Here is a 15,126-nt window from a genome sequence, read left to right as displayed (position 1 = left end):
AGTTTTGGAAAAGACAGAGGAGGAGGTAAAAGAGAAGGTGGAGTTGTACTGCTAATCAGGGAGAATATCACAGCTGCATTCAGAGGAGACACAATGGAGGAGTCAGACACTGAGTCTATTTGGGTAGGACTCAGGAATAGGAAGGGTGCAATCACACAGATAGGATTGTAATATAGACCCCCCCCCCCCACTCCCAATAGCCACATGGACATTGAGGAACAGAATTGTAATCAGATTAAGGAAATATGTAAAAATAATAGGGCTGTTTTCAACTTCCCTAATATAAACTGGGACCTTCTAAGTGTAAGGGGTTTAGATGGGGCAAAAATTTGTTAATGTATCTAGGAAAGTTTCTTAAATCAATATGTACTGTAGATGGTCCAATGAAAAGAGGGGCGGTACTGGACCTGGTGTTGGGCAATGAGACTGGCCAGGTGACTGAGCTTTCAGCTGATGAACAATGACCACAACTCCTTATCTTTCAGGAAAGCTATAGACAAGGATAGGTATGGTCTTTGTGGGAGAGCTTTAAACTGGAGTAGGGTAAACTACAAGGGCATTAGGCAGGCACTAAGAGAAGTTAATTGGGAACACCTTTTTTCTGGCAAATCCACATCAGACATGTAGAGAGTGTTTAAAGATCAATTGCACAGAGTACAGGAAAGTTACGTTACTGTTAGAAGGAAGGACGGGCATAGAAAGATAAGAGAACCTTGGATGTCCAGAAAAGTGATGAATTTAGTCAAGAGGGAAAAGGAAAACTATATAAAGTTTCAGAAATCAGGATCAAGCGAAGCACGAGGAGTATAAAGAAGCAAGGAAAGAACTAAAGAAGGAATTAGGAAAGCCTGGAGGGGCCATGAAAAGTCCTTGGCAAGTAGGATTAAGGTGAATCCTAGGGCATTCTATACATACATCAAAAGTAACAGGATAACTAGGGAGAGGGAAGGAGCACTCAAGGATAATGGGAGAACATTTGCTTGGATGCAGAGAACACGAGAAATGTACTTAATCAGTACTTTGCTTCAGTATTTACCAACCAAGGAAAAGGATATGGAGGATCAGAAGACCCAAGCTGAGTGTATAAATACATTAAGGCATTTGAGGATCAAAGAGGAGGAAGTGTTGGGCCTCCTAATGAGTATTAAGGTAGATAAATCCCGAGGATCTGATGGGATTTACCCCAGGTTATTGAAGGAGGAAAGAGACCAGATTGCTTGGCTCTTCACCAGTATCTTTGTGTCCTCTCCAGCCACAGGCAAGGTCCCGGAGGATTTACAAGTAGCTAATATTGTACCTCTATTTAAGAAGGGAACATGGAAAAATCCTGGCAAGTATAGACTAGTGAGTCTCACATCAGTTGTAGGGAAAGTGCTGGAGAAAATTACTATGGATAGGATATATGAGCATTTAGAAACCCATAGCCTAATTAGGGAGAGCCAGCATGGTTCTGTGCATGACAGCTCGTGCACTTACCAACTTGATTGAGATTTCTGACAAGGCAACGAGAGAGCTTGAGGAGGGTAGGGTAGTGGATGCTGTCTATGTGGATTTTAGTAAGGCGTTTGACCAGTTCTCATGGGAGGCTAATGCAGAAGATTAAGATGCATGGGATGCATGGTGAATTGGCTGTTTGCATTCAGAACTGGCTTGTGCATAGAAGACAGAGGGTAGTGTTTGAAGGGACTTATTCGAGCTGGATGTCTGTAATTAGTGGAGTTCCACAGGGACCTGTGCTGGGACCTCTGCTGTTTGTGATGTATATAAATGACCTGGATGAAAATGTAGATGTTAGCAAATGACCTGGATGAAAATGTTAGTAAAATTTGCAGATGATACCAAAATTGGTGAAGTTGTGGATAGTGTAGGCAAAGAATACAGCACAATATAGACCAGTTGCAGATTTGGGCTGAGAAATGGCAGATGGAGTCCCAGATAAATGTGAAGTGTTGCACCTCAGTAGGGCAAATACAAGGAGACAGTACACTGTTATGGGCAAAGTCCTTAACAGTGTTGCTGAGCAGAGATCTTGGGGTCCAAGTTCATAGCTCCTTGAAAGTAGCTACAGAAGTCGACAAGGTGGCTAAGACGGCTTACAGAATGCTTGCTTTTATTAGTCCTGGCACTGAGTTCAAAAGTCAAGAGGTTGTGTTGTGACTTTATAAGACTCTGGTTAAGCCACATCTGGAGTATTGCATACAGTTCTGGTCTCCTCACTATAGGGAGGATATTGAGGCTTTGGAGTGGTTGCAGAAGAGGTTTACTAGGATGCTGCCTGGTTTAGAAAGCATGTGCTATCATGAGAGGCTGGGTAAACTTGGGTTGTTTTCTCTGGAGTGCTGGAGGCTAAGGGGAGATCTGATAGTGATTTACAAGATTATGAGAGGTATTGATAGAGTGGACAGAGAGTATCTGTTTCCCAGGGTTGAAATGTCTTATACCAGAGGGCATGCATTGAAGGTGAGAGGGGGTAGGTTCAAGGGGGATGTGAGAGGTAAGATTTTACTCAGTCATGGATGCCTGGAATGCTCTGTCTAGTATAGGGGTAGAGACAAATCCATTAGAGACTTTTAAGAGATGTTTGGATAGGCACATGGATGTAAGGAAGGTGGAGGTATATGGACATGGTGAGGATAGGAAGGATTAGTGTTTGGGTGTTTTTGATTTGCTTTTGAGTTGGTTTGCACAATATTGTGGGCTGAATGGCCAGCTCCTGTGCTGTACTCTTCTATGTTCTAGAATGAAAGCTTCCAATCACAGATAGCAATTGACTCCAGCTGTTACTTCAAGAAATTACTAAGGCTACATACAGTACAAAAACTCTGACCAGTTCAGCCACAGTTTGTTACCACCTACTTCGTGCCCAATGCAATCTGAAAAAAATATTTACGCTTCTCACATTTTATGCAAAAATCGATTTCATTCCTCATTGCAGAGGGCAGAATCTGGAGCAAATAAAAGAACCTGCTACAGAAATTCAGCGGGTCATTTATTCTCTGTGGAGGCAAAGAGATGGCCAGTGTTTCAGGCTGAGACCCTGCATCAGGACAAAGGTGGTGGCGAAAGGTGGGGACAATGATGTGTTGCATCATGATGTGATGGAGGCTCTTAGGGTGGTAGGTGAGAAGAGGAGGAACTCTATCCTTGTTAGTGCGTTGGGAATAAAGGGAGAGTGCAGATGTCAGGGAGATGGAGATGCAGGTGAGGGCAGCATCAATGGTGGAGGAAGGAAATCCATGTTCTTTGAAGGAGGAGGATAGCTCTGATGTCCTGGAAAGGAAAGTATCATCCTAGGGACAGATGCAGTGGAGACGAAGGACATGAGAAAAGGGAATAGCACTTTTACAGGAGACAGGTTGGGAAGGGATATAGCCAAGATAACCATGAGAATCGATAGGTTTATAAAAGATGTCCAGAGATTGAGACAGAGAGATCGAGAAAAAGGAGAGAAATGTCAGAAATGGACCTAGTGAATTTAAGGGCAGAGTGGAAGTTGGAGGCAAAGTTGATGAAATTGATGAGCTCAGCATGGGTGCATGAAGCAGCACCAATGCAGTCATCAATAAGGCACAGAAAGAGTATTAACAGGGAAGGCTTGGAACAAAGACTGTTCTACATAGCCAATGAAAAGGCAGGAATGGCCGGGGCCCATGTGATGCCAATGGCTACCCCTTGAGATTGGAGAAATTGGAAGAAGCCAAAGGAGAAATTGTTGAGGGTAAGGACCAATTCTACCAGACAGAGGAGAGTGGCGTTGGAGGGGAACTGGTTGGGTCTTTTGTTGAGAAAGAAGCGGCCTTCTTGATGGTGACTGGATATTCATGATGAAAATGAGGTGGACAGGGCCAGGGGACTGAAAGTTGTTCAGGAGATTGAAAGCTTGTGAAGTATTACAGATGTATGTGGGAAGGGACTGAACCAAGGGAATAGGATGGAGTCAAGGTACATGGACACATGTTCAGTGGGGCAGCAGCAGGCCAATGGACCTACCCAGACTGTCAGGTTTGTAGATCTTGTAGGAGGTAGAAATGAGCAGTGCTAATCCTGCGCTATGAGACTGGGAATCCTTTTTCTCTCCTCTCTGTACATTACCATTGAATCTGCTTCGCCCACCCTTTCAGGCAGAAGGTTCCAGATAACCATGTAGCAAAATAATCATTGCAATGAAGGACAGTCTAAGTTGTGTTAAACCCCTGGAATTGTTCCTGTATACACAATTCCTGACACAGAGGTGATGGCTGAGCCCAGCGAGGCTGTCCTCATGCAAGACTGATCATAGAACAGTTGAAGTGAAGAACAGAGATGCCTGAGTAAATACATGTTGGTGAGAGTGTGCCGGCACAGGGCGAGAGGAGTCTTGAATGGAGCATTTTGGACTGACTGGGCTGCTTGTGAGATATATTCATGTCATCACTCAAAACGCCTGGTATAAGTAGGCTGTTGCGGACTCACCGTGGGCCACCCAACCATGTTTGCACTGGTCACAAGTCCGCAGATTGATCTTCCCCGGCTGAAAGCATTCACATGTGCAATTTACCAGTGTGCAGCGGATGGCCTAAAGGAGGAAAGGGGAAAGGACATGGTCAGTTCAGTCACTTTCTGTAATGCTCTTTATATCTGAGATTGCCCTGTTTTTAATTCTACTGTTCCTGCAGATTCATTGCTTCTAGTGGGACCCAAAAGAGTTATAGAGCAACCCTAGGCACATTCCTTAAAAGTTAAACCACTTCCTGTCCAAAATGGCTGACAGATCATCTTGCTTCCATCCCTCTGTTTGTTCACTTAATAGTAAGAAACAACATCACTTTCAGCAAATGAACTTATAAATCTTAGTTTTAGTCAAGAACAATTAATTCTGGTACAAGGCCAAACTTAAAATATTTTTCATTAATAGACGAACAAAAGGGGTAGGCCATTCAGAGCCTTGAACCACTTGGCCAGTTACTGTGTAACTGATCTCCATCTCTCTCCATTCCTGTACAGGCCAACTCACTAATCTTTGACTAGTCAGCAACTGAACATGTATAGCACCTTAGGGGGAGATTCCCAAAAACGTAGAACCTTCTGAGTGAAGAACTCCTCCAGAGCTCTTTACATTGTCCTACGTCCAGTAGATTAGTTTCCCACCTGGCTTTTATCATCATCAATCCTGGATAAATGCATCAGGCCCCTCATCTACACCATTTACGAAAATTGTAAATAGCTGAGACCCCAGCACTGATCCCTGAGGCACTGGTTATAGTCAGCCAGCCTGAAAATGATCCACGTATTCTTATTCTATTCATTAGTGTTACAGCTCACATAGATTAACACTGGAATCAGTTCACTTCCTGATCAGTTATCTGGTCCCATGTGAGAAAACTTTACAAGATATTACAAGGAAAGGAGAGAAACAGAGGTCTTGGAGATCTCATTTCCCCCGTTTCTGATCATATTCAAAATGCAGCAACTTGCACAGTGGCAAATATGTCAATTATATTTCAGCACTGTACAACGATAACTCTCAAAGCACCTTATAGGTTAGATTCTGGGTAAAATCTGGCAGGTTGAACTTTGTAGAGCACATCTGTAGCCAGTCTTGAGTTATTACAGTCCATCAAACCAGTGCTCCAGGCGGTCACTGTGAACAGTGCAGAGCTGAACATAATCCATTCCTGTAGACTTCCTATCCTCCCGCTTGTACAGTGCACCCTAATCTGTCAAAAATTATTTTGGTTATCAACTGATAAGAAATCTGAACCATAATCAGACTGCAGTTGTCTGGGGCAGTGACAATACCCAGATCACTACAGAGCTCTGTACAATGTAAAGCAGATTCCAGAAATTAAACAGAAATGTTAAATGCCATTCCCCAATTTAATATTCCTTAGGAAGCAACTGTAAATAGGAAGCTTATGTTAAATCTGTTAGAAGCGAAGGTTCGGAATTCTTCCAGTCTTAAAGGAAGAGCCCGTTATTCAGATTAAGATCCATTTTTCAACATTTCAGCAAATGAATTAGTTCCTTACTGACACAGTTTGCACTGATAAACAACAGAACCATTGCACCTACTTACCTAAGCTTGCAAACTTTAAGATACTGTGGAGACAGAAGAGAAACACAGAAAACTAGTCTACAGAACTTTTTGCAATCTTGAGGTATCCTGAAATATATAGAGATACAGCAGAGAAAAGGTCCTTCCAGCCCAATGAGTTGTAATTGTGTCATGCTAACTGCTATGCTACTGTGATGCCCAGAAGCAACTGTATCCTAAAACACTTTGGATCAAAGAAATCACTTTTAAAGTATATTCACATTAATATTGGAACCCCAGTGATTTGTGCACAGCAATTTCCTCAAAACACCTACAGAATAATGAAAGCAATTTTAATGATATTGATTGAGGGAAAAGAATTGGCCAGGAAACTGAAAAGGACTCTCCAAGGTGGTGCTTGGGACTTTTTAAATCAACCTAAGAGCAGATGGAGCCTCAGTTGATGAAACGGGGTGAGCCATCATTTACTAGTTCCTTGCTGTTTAAAATAATCATGCCTAGGTTTGCTGGCTGTAGCAGATCATTCTGTAGGGAAATCAGCCATTTCAGTGGAAAGTTCAAGACTTATGCCCACATGTACTAACACAACATTAACACAACAGAAAAAGAAAAAGCCCAACCATTCCATGGTATCATTTATGCTCCACATGTGCCTCCACAAATTTTTCTTGATCCAAATCTATTAGTGTAACCCTTTATTTCCTTCTCCATCAAGTCCTTGATCAGGAATCCTTGTTCTCTCGTGGCTTCAGTGATACCGCGTGGTTGTGAGTTCCACATTCTCTTGGAGGTGAACAAGAGAAGATATTCACGTCTGTTGCTGCACTTCATCACTGAATTCTACTTGGAATTCAAAGGTGGGTCACAGACTCACTTTTGACAGTTAACTCCCACACTGCAGCTGCTACAACATCAGTATCCTAATTGATTTTGGAACTTCCTGACCTGTGGCTTAGGGGATGAAAAAGTATAATAATAGGAGAAACAAACAACCTGCTAAATGAACTCTGTGGGGCGAGCAGCATCTCTGGCGGAAAGGAACTGTTGGTGGTGTGTTGCATCTACAGTTTCCCGGGTCTCCGAGAGTAGGGGAAATTTATTGTAACCTGGTTCACTATCAACAAAGCCCCCTAATTTAGTATCATCAGCAAACTTGCTAATTGTGCTGTACACATTCACATCAAACTTAGTTACATAAATAATGAATAATGGAGGGGGTCAATGCAGACCCCTGGGGAACTCCACAAATCACTGACTTCCAATCGGAGAATCAATCTTTGACTATCATTGTCAACGTCTTATAAACAAGCTAATTCTAAATTCACCTCGCTAGCTCCTCCGGAATTCCATGCAGCCTAACCTTCTAGCTCAGCCAGTTACACGGGACCTTGTCAAAGACCTTACTAAAGTCCATACAGACAACATCCATGACCTTACCTTAATCCATCCCCTTATACACCTCAGATGTGTCAGGCATGACATACTATGCACAAAGCCGAGCTGAGTATTCCTGACCAGGCTTTGACTATCTAAGTGATGGTAGATCTTGTCCCTCAGAATTCCTTTCAGTAACTTCCCTACAAGTGAAGGCAGGCTTACTGGCTCTAATTCCCTGGGATCATTACCCTCGAGGTTCTGCATTTTAATTTCTAATCTAACTCCCTACATAGAATTTGCATGCTCTCCCTGCGACTACATGGAGTACTCCAGACATACTAATTTCCACCTCATCACAAAGATGCATTGATTGGTAATTAGCTATAGAAAATTGCCCTCAATGTAGTTGACATCTGAAGAATCAAGGGATTAGCTTTGATAGGTGCATGATGGTTGCCACGAACGCAGTAGGCCAAAGTACCTATTTCAGTGCTGTTTGGCTCAATTCCTCTACGTGAGAGAGAAAAAATGAAAGTTGAATGTTACAGAATTTCCCATTTCCAATGTTCAATTTCCTCTGTTCGGGTATTTCAGATTTCATTATTCTGTACATCTCCACTACATCACCTCTCGTTGCTCACCATATTTTTCCACTCCTTCTTAGCCAGCACCACCACTACTTATGTTACTCAATTCCTCTTGGACTCTATCTATTAGAGACCTTCCTTTCCCTCTGCCCCTTTCATCTTACACTGTGCTAAAAGCTCATCCACCTGGAACAATCATTCTGCTTCTCTCCCAACTAATTCTGCTAAATATGGCCAGCATTTTCTGTTTTTTTATTTCAGATTTGCAGTGTCTGCTTTTTTAAAGAAAGGCCCTGTTATTCCTATAATTTTTATTTTTTACATTATTTATATCACTTTCAGTTGTTGACAGTCTCTTAATGGGTTTGTCAAGTGGCAAAGCTCTACCCCCAGCATTCCCTCCTGTCACAGCTTTGCCAGGAGAACCTCTGCCCAGTGACATTTAAACTAAATTTTCTGTGAGACATCAACACAATCCAACTGAATAGCTTCTCATGTTCTTACAAACTTGGTTATGTCATGTTCTACATTAATATAGGTGATAAATAGCCAAAGGCCCACTATTCATCCATGGGACACTCCACTGGTTATAGCCAGCCAGCTTGAGAGTAACCAGCTTGAACAAAAATACTGCGCATTATCAGACAGAGTGCACTGCCCAATGGGGCGATGGGATACCCATTCAATAACAACTTTCAAAAGAGGGTTTCATATAGTCTGAAAAGAGAAAAGGTCTGAGTGTTCTGGAGAACAAGCTCCCTTTCCAAGAGCAAGCACAGGTAGGATTGGTCAAATGGTCTCTTTCAATGCTGTATCATTCTGTGATTTTGGAAGAAAAAAAGCCTCTTATTTCAGCCCAGTAACTATGCACATCTGTTCCAAATCAGAAGGAATTTTGAGCACACAAACGGAGAGAAACCATTTCCCTTGGGCAAAGGATACACGTTTATGATGAAATGCAGAGAAGATAGAATTTTTCAAAACATTTTTTCAACTACCTGTTGTGCTTTAGAAGGTGCTTGCATGAAAGGATGGTAAAAATGGGTTCAGTAATAACTTTCAATGTGAAATCCCATAATACTTGCATGGGGAAATCTGCAGGGTTATGAAAAAGGAGCAATTTGGGGTGAGAACTCTCTCACATTGGCCTGGAAGAGATCTCCCTGCCATGTGTCTGTTCTAAAATTCACAGTATACATGTACAATGCAAATAATGTGTTTGAAATGCATGAATGCAGATACAGTTCAGGGTGTACACACTGTATCATTATGTAGAAAATGAGGTTATAATAATGTATGTGTATAATATAAGGGATCACTGTGTATCACTGTATATAATGTTGATGTATATAATATAATGCATGTACAGTATATAACATTTAGACAATGTGTGAAAATACATTGCATCCATAGGCAATTAGTGCACATACACTGTAAAGAATGGGTATAATATGTATATGCATACAATATATTACTTTCCTACTACCAATATTACCAAGGAAAGTATTGTTAACCTAAAAGTTACAGAGAGCAGATTTTGCCAATTCTCAACCAATCCACAATGAGCAGGTTAAAAGCAGAAAAGAATATTTACAATATTTATTAATAAGATGTCAAAGTTAAGACATATACTTCTAATATGTGCATGTCTTTGATTCAGCAATTAAATCCTTAACAAGTATGGACATCAAAAATACTCCCTTAATTTTTTTACATCCATCTGCCCTGATAACTTTGAGATGATGTACTCAAAGCACAGAGCTTATCGCCTTTCACTTGGCTGAAAAGCTTCATTTGGAAGCCCCTCATTCAGTGGTAATCAGTTAAGCACTTTGACACACCAAATTTTTTCAACACAGCCCTAATGAAACCAAAATGTATCTAATCTGTTCTATGAGCTACATTTTGCTCAAAAGTTTAATCTCCCTACCCTCCCTTGCTCAACCCGCTGCAAGTTCCTCAGCCCTATTTCCTTGCCCCAAGCACCCTTCCCCTCCCTTCTCCACTATACATCTTCTCTCCTACCTTCCAATACCTAACATGCGACACCCAATCCGTTTTCCTCAGGACTTCTCCTCCTAACCTACAAGAGAAGTAAGAAACTGTTCAATAGCTTCACTTCTTCAGAACCAGATTCTCCCCAAACTCAATTGTCAAGCTGTAGTGCACAAATGGCAGATGCATTTGCTGAGCTCCAAGTCAGCTTCAAGTCGTTGATGAAGCACGTCATAGGGGAAATCTTATACACACACAACATGCACACATCACAAGGCAAAGTAGCTTTACGAACCTGCTCCCACAGTACACCACCACATTCTCTCAGCAAAGGTCGCAACAAGACCCCAGAAAGTGTGAATCTTTTCCCATATCTCCAGTCACTTCTCAACAAAGGAAGACATCGATGATGCAACTCATCATTGACTTTATTGAAGTAGTTGTCTTTAGCTATCCGAGTTGTCCGAGGAAAATATGATGCCCCAATTCATCCCAAACTTCATCTAATAAGCAGCAGTGTTCTTTAGCCTCCTATACAGTCCTGAGATATGGACTACCTGCAGCAAGTACATCAAAGCAATGGACAGGCACAATCAATGCTGACTGTATACATTTCCCCAAATCTACTGGTATTTCAGATTTCATTATTCTGTACATCTCCAATATATCACCTCTCATTGTTCACCATATTTTCTCACTCCTTCTTAGCCAGACCACCACTACTTATGTCATTCAATTCCTCTCAGACTCTATCTATTAGAGACCTTCCTTTCCCTCTGCCCCTTCCATCACACCGTAAGAAAAGCTCATCAACCTGGAACAATCATTCTGCTTCTCTCCCAACTAATCCTGCTAAGCATAGCCAGCATTTTCTGTTTTTCATTTTGGATTTGCAGCATCTGCTTTTTTTCAAGAAAGTTCCTGTTATTCTTTTAATTTTTATTTTTTTTACATTATTTGTATCACTTTCAGTTGTTGATAGATGTCTCTTAAATTCATTAATGGGCTTGACAAGAGACAAAGCTCTGCCCCAGTATTAAGTGAACCAATGTCAGCATCTCCTCACAAGAGAGGAAGGGAAGGCTATGGAGAGTATGATGAGGGTGCACAATGAGAGTTTAATGTGGGAGGGTGGAGGTGGAGCAGTAGAAAAGATTACCAGAGAGAGGGATAAGAAGTTTGTAGATGGGTTGCAAGGGTTGATGGAGGGAGGGGGGATGCTTTACAACAGGAAGATAAAAGAGGGAGAGGAGAGAGAAGAGAAAGAGGGAAGGTTTGTGGAGAGAGAGGAAGGGAATAATCAGATTAAAGATGTGCAGTGAGAGGGAAGCACTAGTAGAAGGAAGGAAAGGAAGGTAAATTGGAGCAAAGGGAGAGAAAGCACTAGTGAACAGACAGAGGAAGAGCAAGCAGAAGAGAGAAAAGGTAGCAGGTTCTGTGAAATGCAAAGGGTCAAGTTTGTTAGCATGTCCTTTAATTCACTTAGTGAAATAATAACTTTATGATTTCAATGGATTGATTTTTGATTAATGTTGAAACAGTTATTGAGAGGATGCATCCGTTCTTTCAAATGAAGGTAGCTTGTCTCCTGTGTCAATTGATAGAATGATGTTCCCTGGACCAGTTTGTAAAATTGGCCAACTGCAACATTAAAATCCGTTTGCAACTGGCATTGGAATTGACATGAGAAAGAGAATCAAAAATAATTCCAAACATTGGAGACCATAAGACCATGTGACATAAGAGCAGAATTAGACTGTTCAGCCCATCGATTCTGTTCCGCCATTTCTTCATGGCTAACTTATCCTCTCAACCGTTTTCACCTATCTTTTTCCTGTAATCTTTGAGGCCCTTACTAATCAAGAACCTATCAACCTCCATTTTAAATACACTCAATGACTTGGCCTCCATAGCTGTCCATTGCAATGAATTCCACAGATTCGCCACCATCTGGTTAAAGAAATTCCGCCTCATCTCTACTCCAAATGGACATCCCTCTGTTCTGAGGGTGTGTCTTCTGGTCCTGAACTTACCCACTATAGGACATATCTTCAATATTTGATAGGTTTCATTCAAATTTCACCCCCCCACACCCATCCCCAATTCTTCAAATCTCCAGTGAGTACAGGCTCAGAGCCATCAAATGCTTCTCATATGTTTCATTCTTGGAATCATTCTCAGGAATCTCCTCTGGAGCCTCTCCAAAGCCAGCACATCTTTTCTTAGATAAGGGGCCCAAATCTGCACACAATAGCCCAAGTGAGGTCTGACCATTGCCTTATAAAGCCTCAGCATTCCATCCTGGCTCTTATATTCTCATTCTCTCAAAATGAATGCTAACACTCTATTTGCCTTCCTTACCAATGACTCAGCCTGAAAGTTATCCTTTAGGGAATCATGCACAAGGACTCCCAAGTCCCTTTGCACCTCTGAGTTTTGAATTTTCTCCCCTTTAGAAAATAGTCTACGCCTTTATTCCTTCTACCAAAGTGCATGACCATTCATTTCCCAACAGTGTAATGGCCACAGGCAGGAATGACTTCCTGTGACCGAGATGCAGCACAGAGTGTCATAGGAAGTCATTCCTGCCTGTGGCCATCAAACTTTACAACTACCCCCTTGGAGGGTCAGACACCCGGGGCCAATAGGCTGGTCCTGGACTTATTTCATAATTTACTGGCATAAATTACATATTACTATTTAACTATTTATGGTTCTATTACTATTTATTATTTATGGTGCAACTGTAACGAAAACCAATTTCCCCCGGGATCAATAAAGTATGACTATGACTATAGCTATGACCATCTTTGCCTATTCTGCAAATTTCTCCATGTCCTTCTGCAGACTCCCTGCTCCCTTAACACTACCTGCCCCTCCACTTATCTTCGAATCGTCTTTAATCTTGGCCACAAAGCCATTAATTCCAGCATCAAAATTATTGACATATAACGTGAAATACAGACCCTTGTAGAATGCTACTAGTCACCTGCAGCCAACCAGAAAAGGCATCCATCCCCCCATTCCCACTCTTTGCCTCCTGCCAGTCATCCAGTCTTCCATCCATGCAAGTATCCCCTAAACAGAACTTCAGGGAATGTAGACATTACCAGCCATTTACTGCTTCTGAAAATGTTCATTTCCTTAGCAGATGGCCTCTGACTACAGTGACCATCAGATACATTTTTGCAATTTGACTTCTAGTTTTTACTTGCTTCTGAAAATTGTTTGCATCTTAGCATTTCAAAACGGCTTTCCAATATCCTGTTTATGGCACTCTTCACAGTGGGAAAAGTCAGATGAAACCCACAAGAACGTTACTGGAAGTATAAGGAACAACAAAACGTATGAAATAAAGTTACAGTTTCTTCCTCACAATAATGCATGGAGAAAACCAGTGCAGAAGTTGGGTTCCAGTTTGCATTCACAACAAACCATTTCTCTATTTTTCAACATGACTATAAAGTGATCACTCAATCAGGACAGAGCTGTGCAGCCCTTCAGCAGGTTGAGTGGTTAACTTGCAGGTTGAGTCGGTGGTGAGGAAGGCAAATGCCATGTTAGCATTCATTTCAAGAGGTCTTGAATACAAGAGCAGGGGTGTGATGCTGAGGCTTTATAAGGCACTGGTGAGGCCTCACCTTGAGTATTGTGAACAGTTTGGGCCCCTCATCTTAGAAAAGATGTGCTGGCATTGGAAAGGGTCCAGAGGAGGTTCACAAGGATGATTCCAGGAATGAAAGGGTTGTCATACGAGGAATGTTTGATGGCTCTGGGTCTGTACTCACTGGAATGCAGAAGAATGGTGGGGAGGGGGAATCTCATTGAAACCTTTCGAATGTTGAAAGGCCTAGACAGAGTAGATGTGGAAAGGATGTTTCTAGTGGCGGGAGAGTCTAGGACAAGAGGGCACAGCCTCAGGACAGAGGGGCACCGTTTCAAAACAGAGATGCGGAGATATTTCTTTAGCCAAAGGGTGGTGATTTTGTGGAATTCGTTGCCACATGCAGCTGTGGAGGCTAGGTTGTTGGGTGTATTTAAGGCAGAAAAGAGATTGATAGGTTCTTGATTGGACATGGCATCAAAGGTTATGGGAAGAAGCCCAGTAACTGAGGTTGAGGAGGAGAAGAAAGAAAGATCAGCCATGATTGAATGGCGGAGCAAACTCTGGGAAAGATGGCCTAATTCTGTTCCTATGTCTTATGGTCTTCAGTCTGCTATATCCATGTCAAGCCATTGTACATTAATACCATTTGCCTGCAATAGGATCACATCCTTCTATTCCTTGCTTATTTAAGTATCTGCCTAAATTACTGAAACATTAACTATATCTGATTGCACTGCCTCTTCAGGAGGTATATTTCAGATATCGCCATTCTTTGCCTTAAAATGCACCCCCCAGATCCCCTTTTAAAATTCCTTCTCTGTTGCATTACTATGTACTGTATGTCAAATGCATTTGACTTCCAAGAATGCATCACATTGAACATGTTGAGATTTAAACCTATTGCCTTTTATTTTTGATACTTGTCTAAGGGAAAACATATGTTGATAATATACCACATCTAAGCCTCTTATATTGTTTAATATTTCTTTTGGGTAAGCCCTCTACCTCCTACACTCCAAGAATAATAAGAACAGCCTATCCAACCTCATCCAAGTGCTCCAATACAGGCAACACCTTGGTGGATCTCCTTTATACTCTCTCCAGTACAATCACATCCCTCCTCCCCAACAGTGTGGCAACCACAAAATGCACACAATATTCTGCACACAGTCCAGTTAGTTGGTCCAACAGTTACTCGGGGCAGCCGCTTATTTGGGACAACAGTTAAAGAACAAAAACTCATCGAGAAAATAGCTGGGATTTCCTTCATTTATTTGGAACACTATGCTGCTTAATCGGGGCAGGGGATTGCGGCTGAACAGTTTCTAACTAGCGTCAGCCGCGTGAACACGTGCAGCTATTACCATACTTAGTGCGAACAGTTTTTAAATAGCGTCAGTAGTGTGTGTTTGTGTCCAAAAAGCAGTAACTTTTGTCTCTGATAGTCGGCAAGAAATAAGCAGAGAGACAAGTTAGAATTGTTTTACTCACTGCAGTTTCAAGCTTTCAGGCTTGGAGATGACAGG

At 41.8% G+C, this 15,126-nt stretch overlaps 1 protein-coding gene across 3 annotated transcripts in view; it reads right to left on the bottom strand.

Moving 5' to 3' along the window:
* bnc2 (basonuclin zinc finger protein 2) overlaps positions 1–15,126 on the bottom strand; it is a 669,085-nt gene that overhangs the window by 287,379 nt on the left and 366,580 nt on the right. For all 3 annotated transcript variants that reach the window (XM_072258223.1, XM_072258221.1, XM_072258222.1), the window contains exon 2: positions 4,453–4,555. In XM_072258223.1, coding sequence (XP_072114324.1) covers positions 4,453–4,555 — 103 coding nt within the window. The remainder of the gene's footprint in view (positions 1–4,452; positions 4,556–15,126) is intronic.

The sequence above is a fragment of the Mobula birostris genome, chromosome 5, assembly GCF_030028105.1.
Source record: "Mobula birostris isolate sMobBir1 chromosome 5, sMobBir1.hap1, whole genome shotgun sequence".
In the NCBI taxonomy this organism is placed as follows: Eukaryota; Metazoa; Chordata; class Chondrichthyes; order Myliobatiformes; family Myliobatidae; genus Mobula; species Mobula birostris.
Note: the sequence above shows the minus strand (reverse complement) of the source record. Positions and strands in the feature narration are given on the sequence as shown.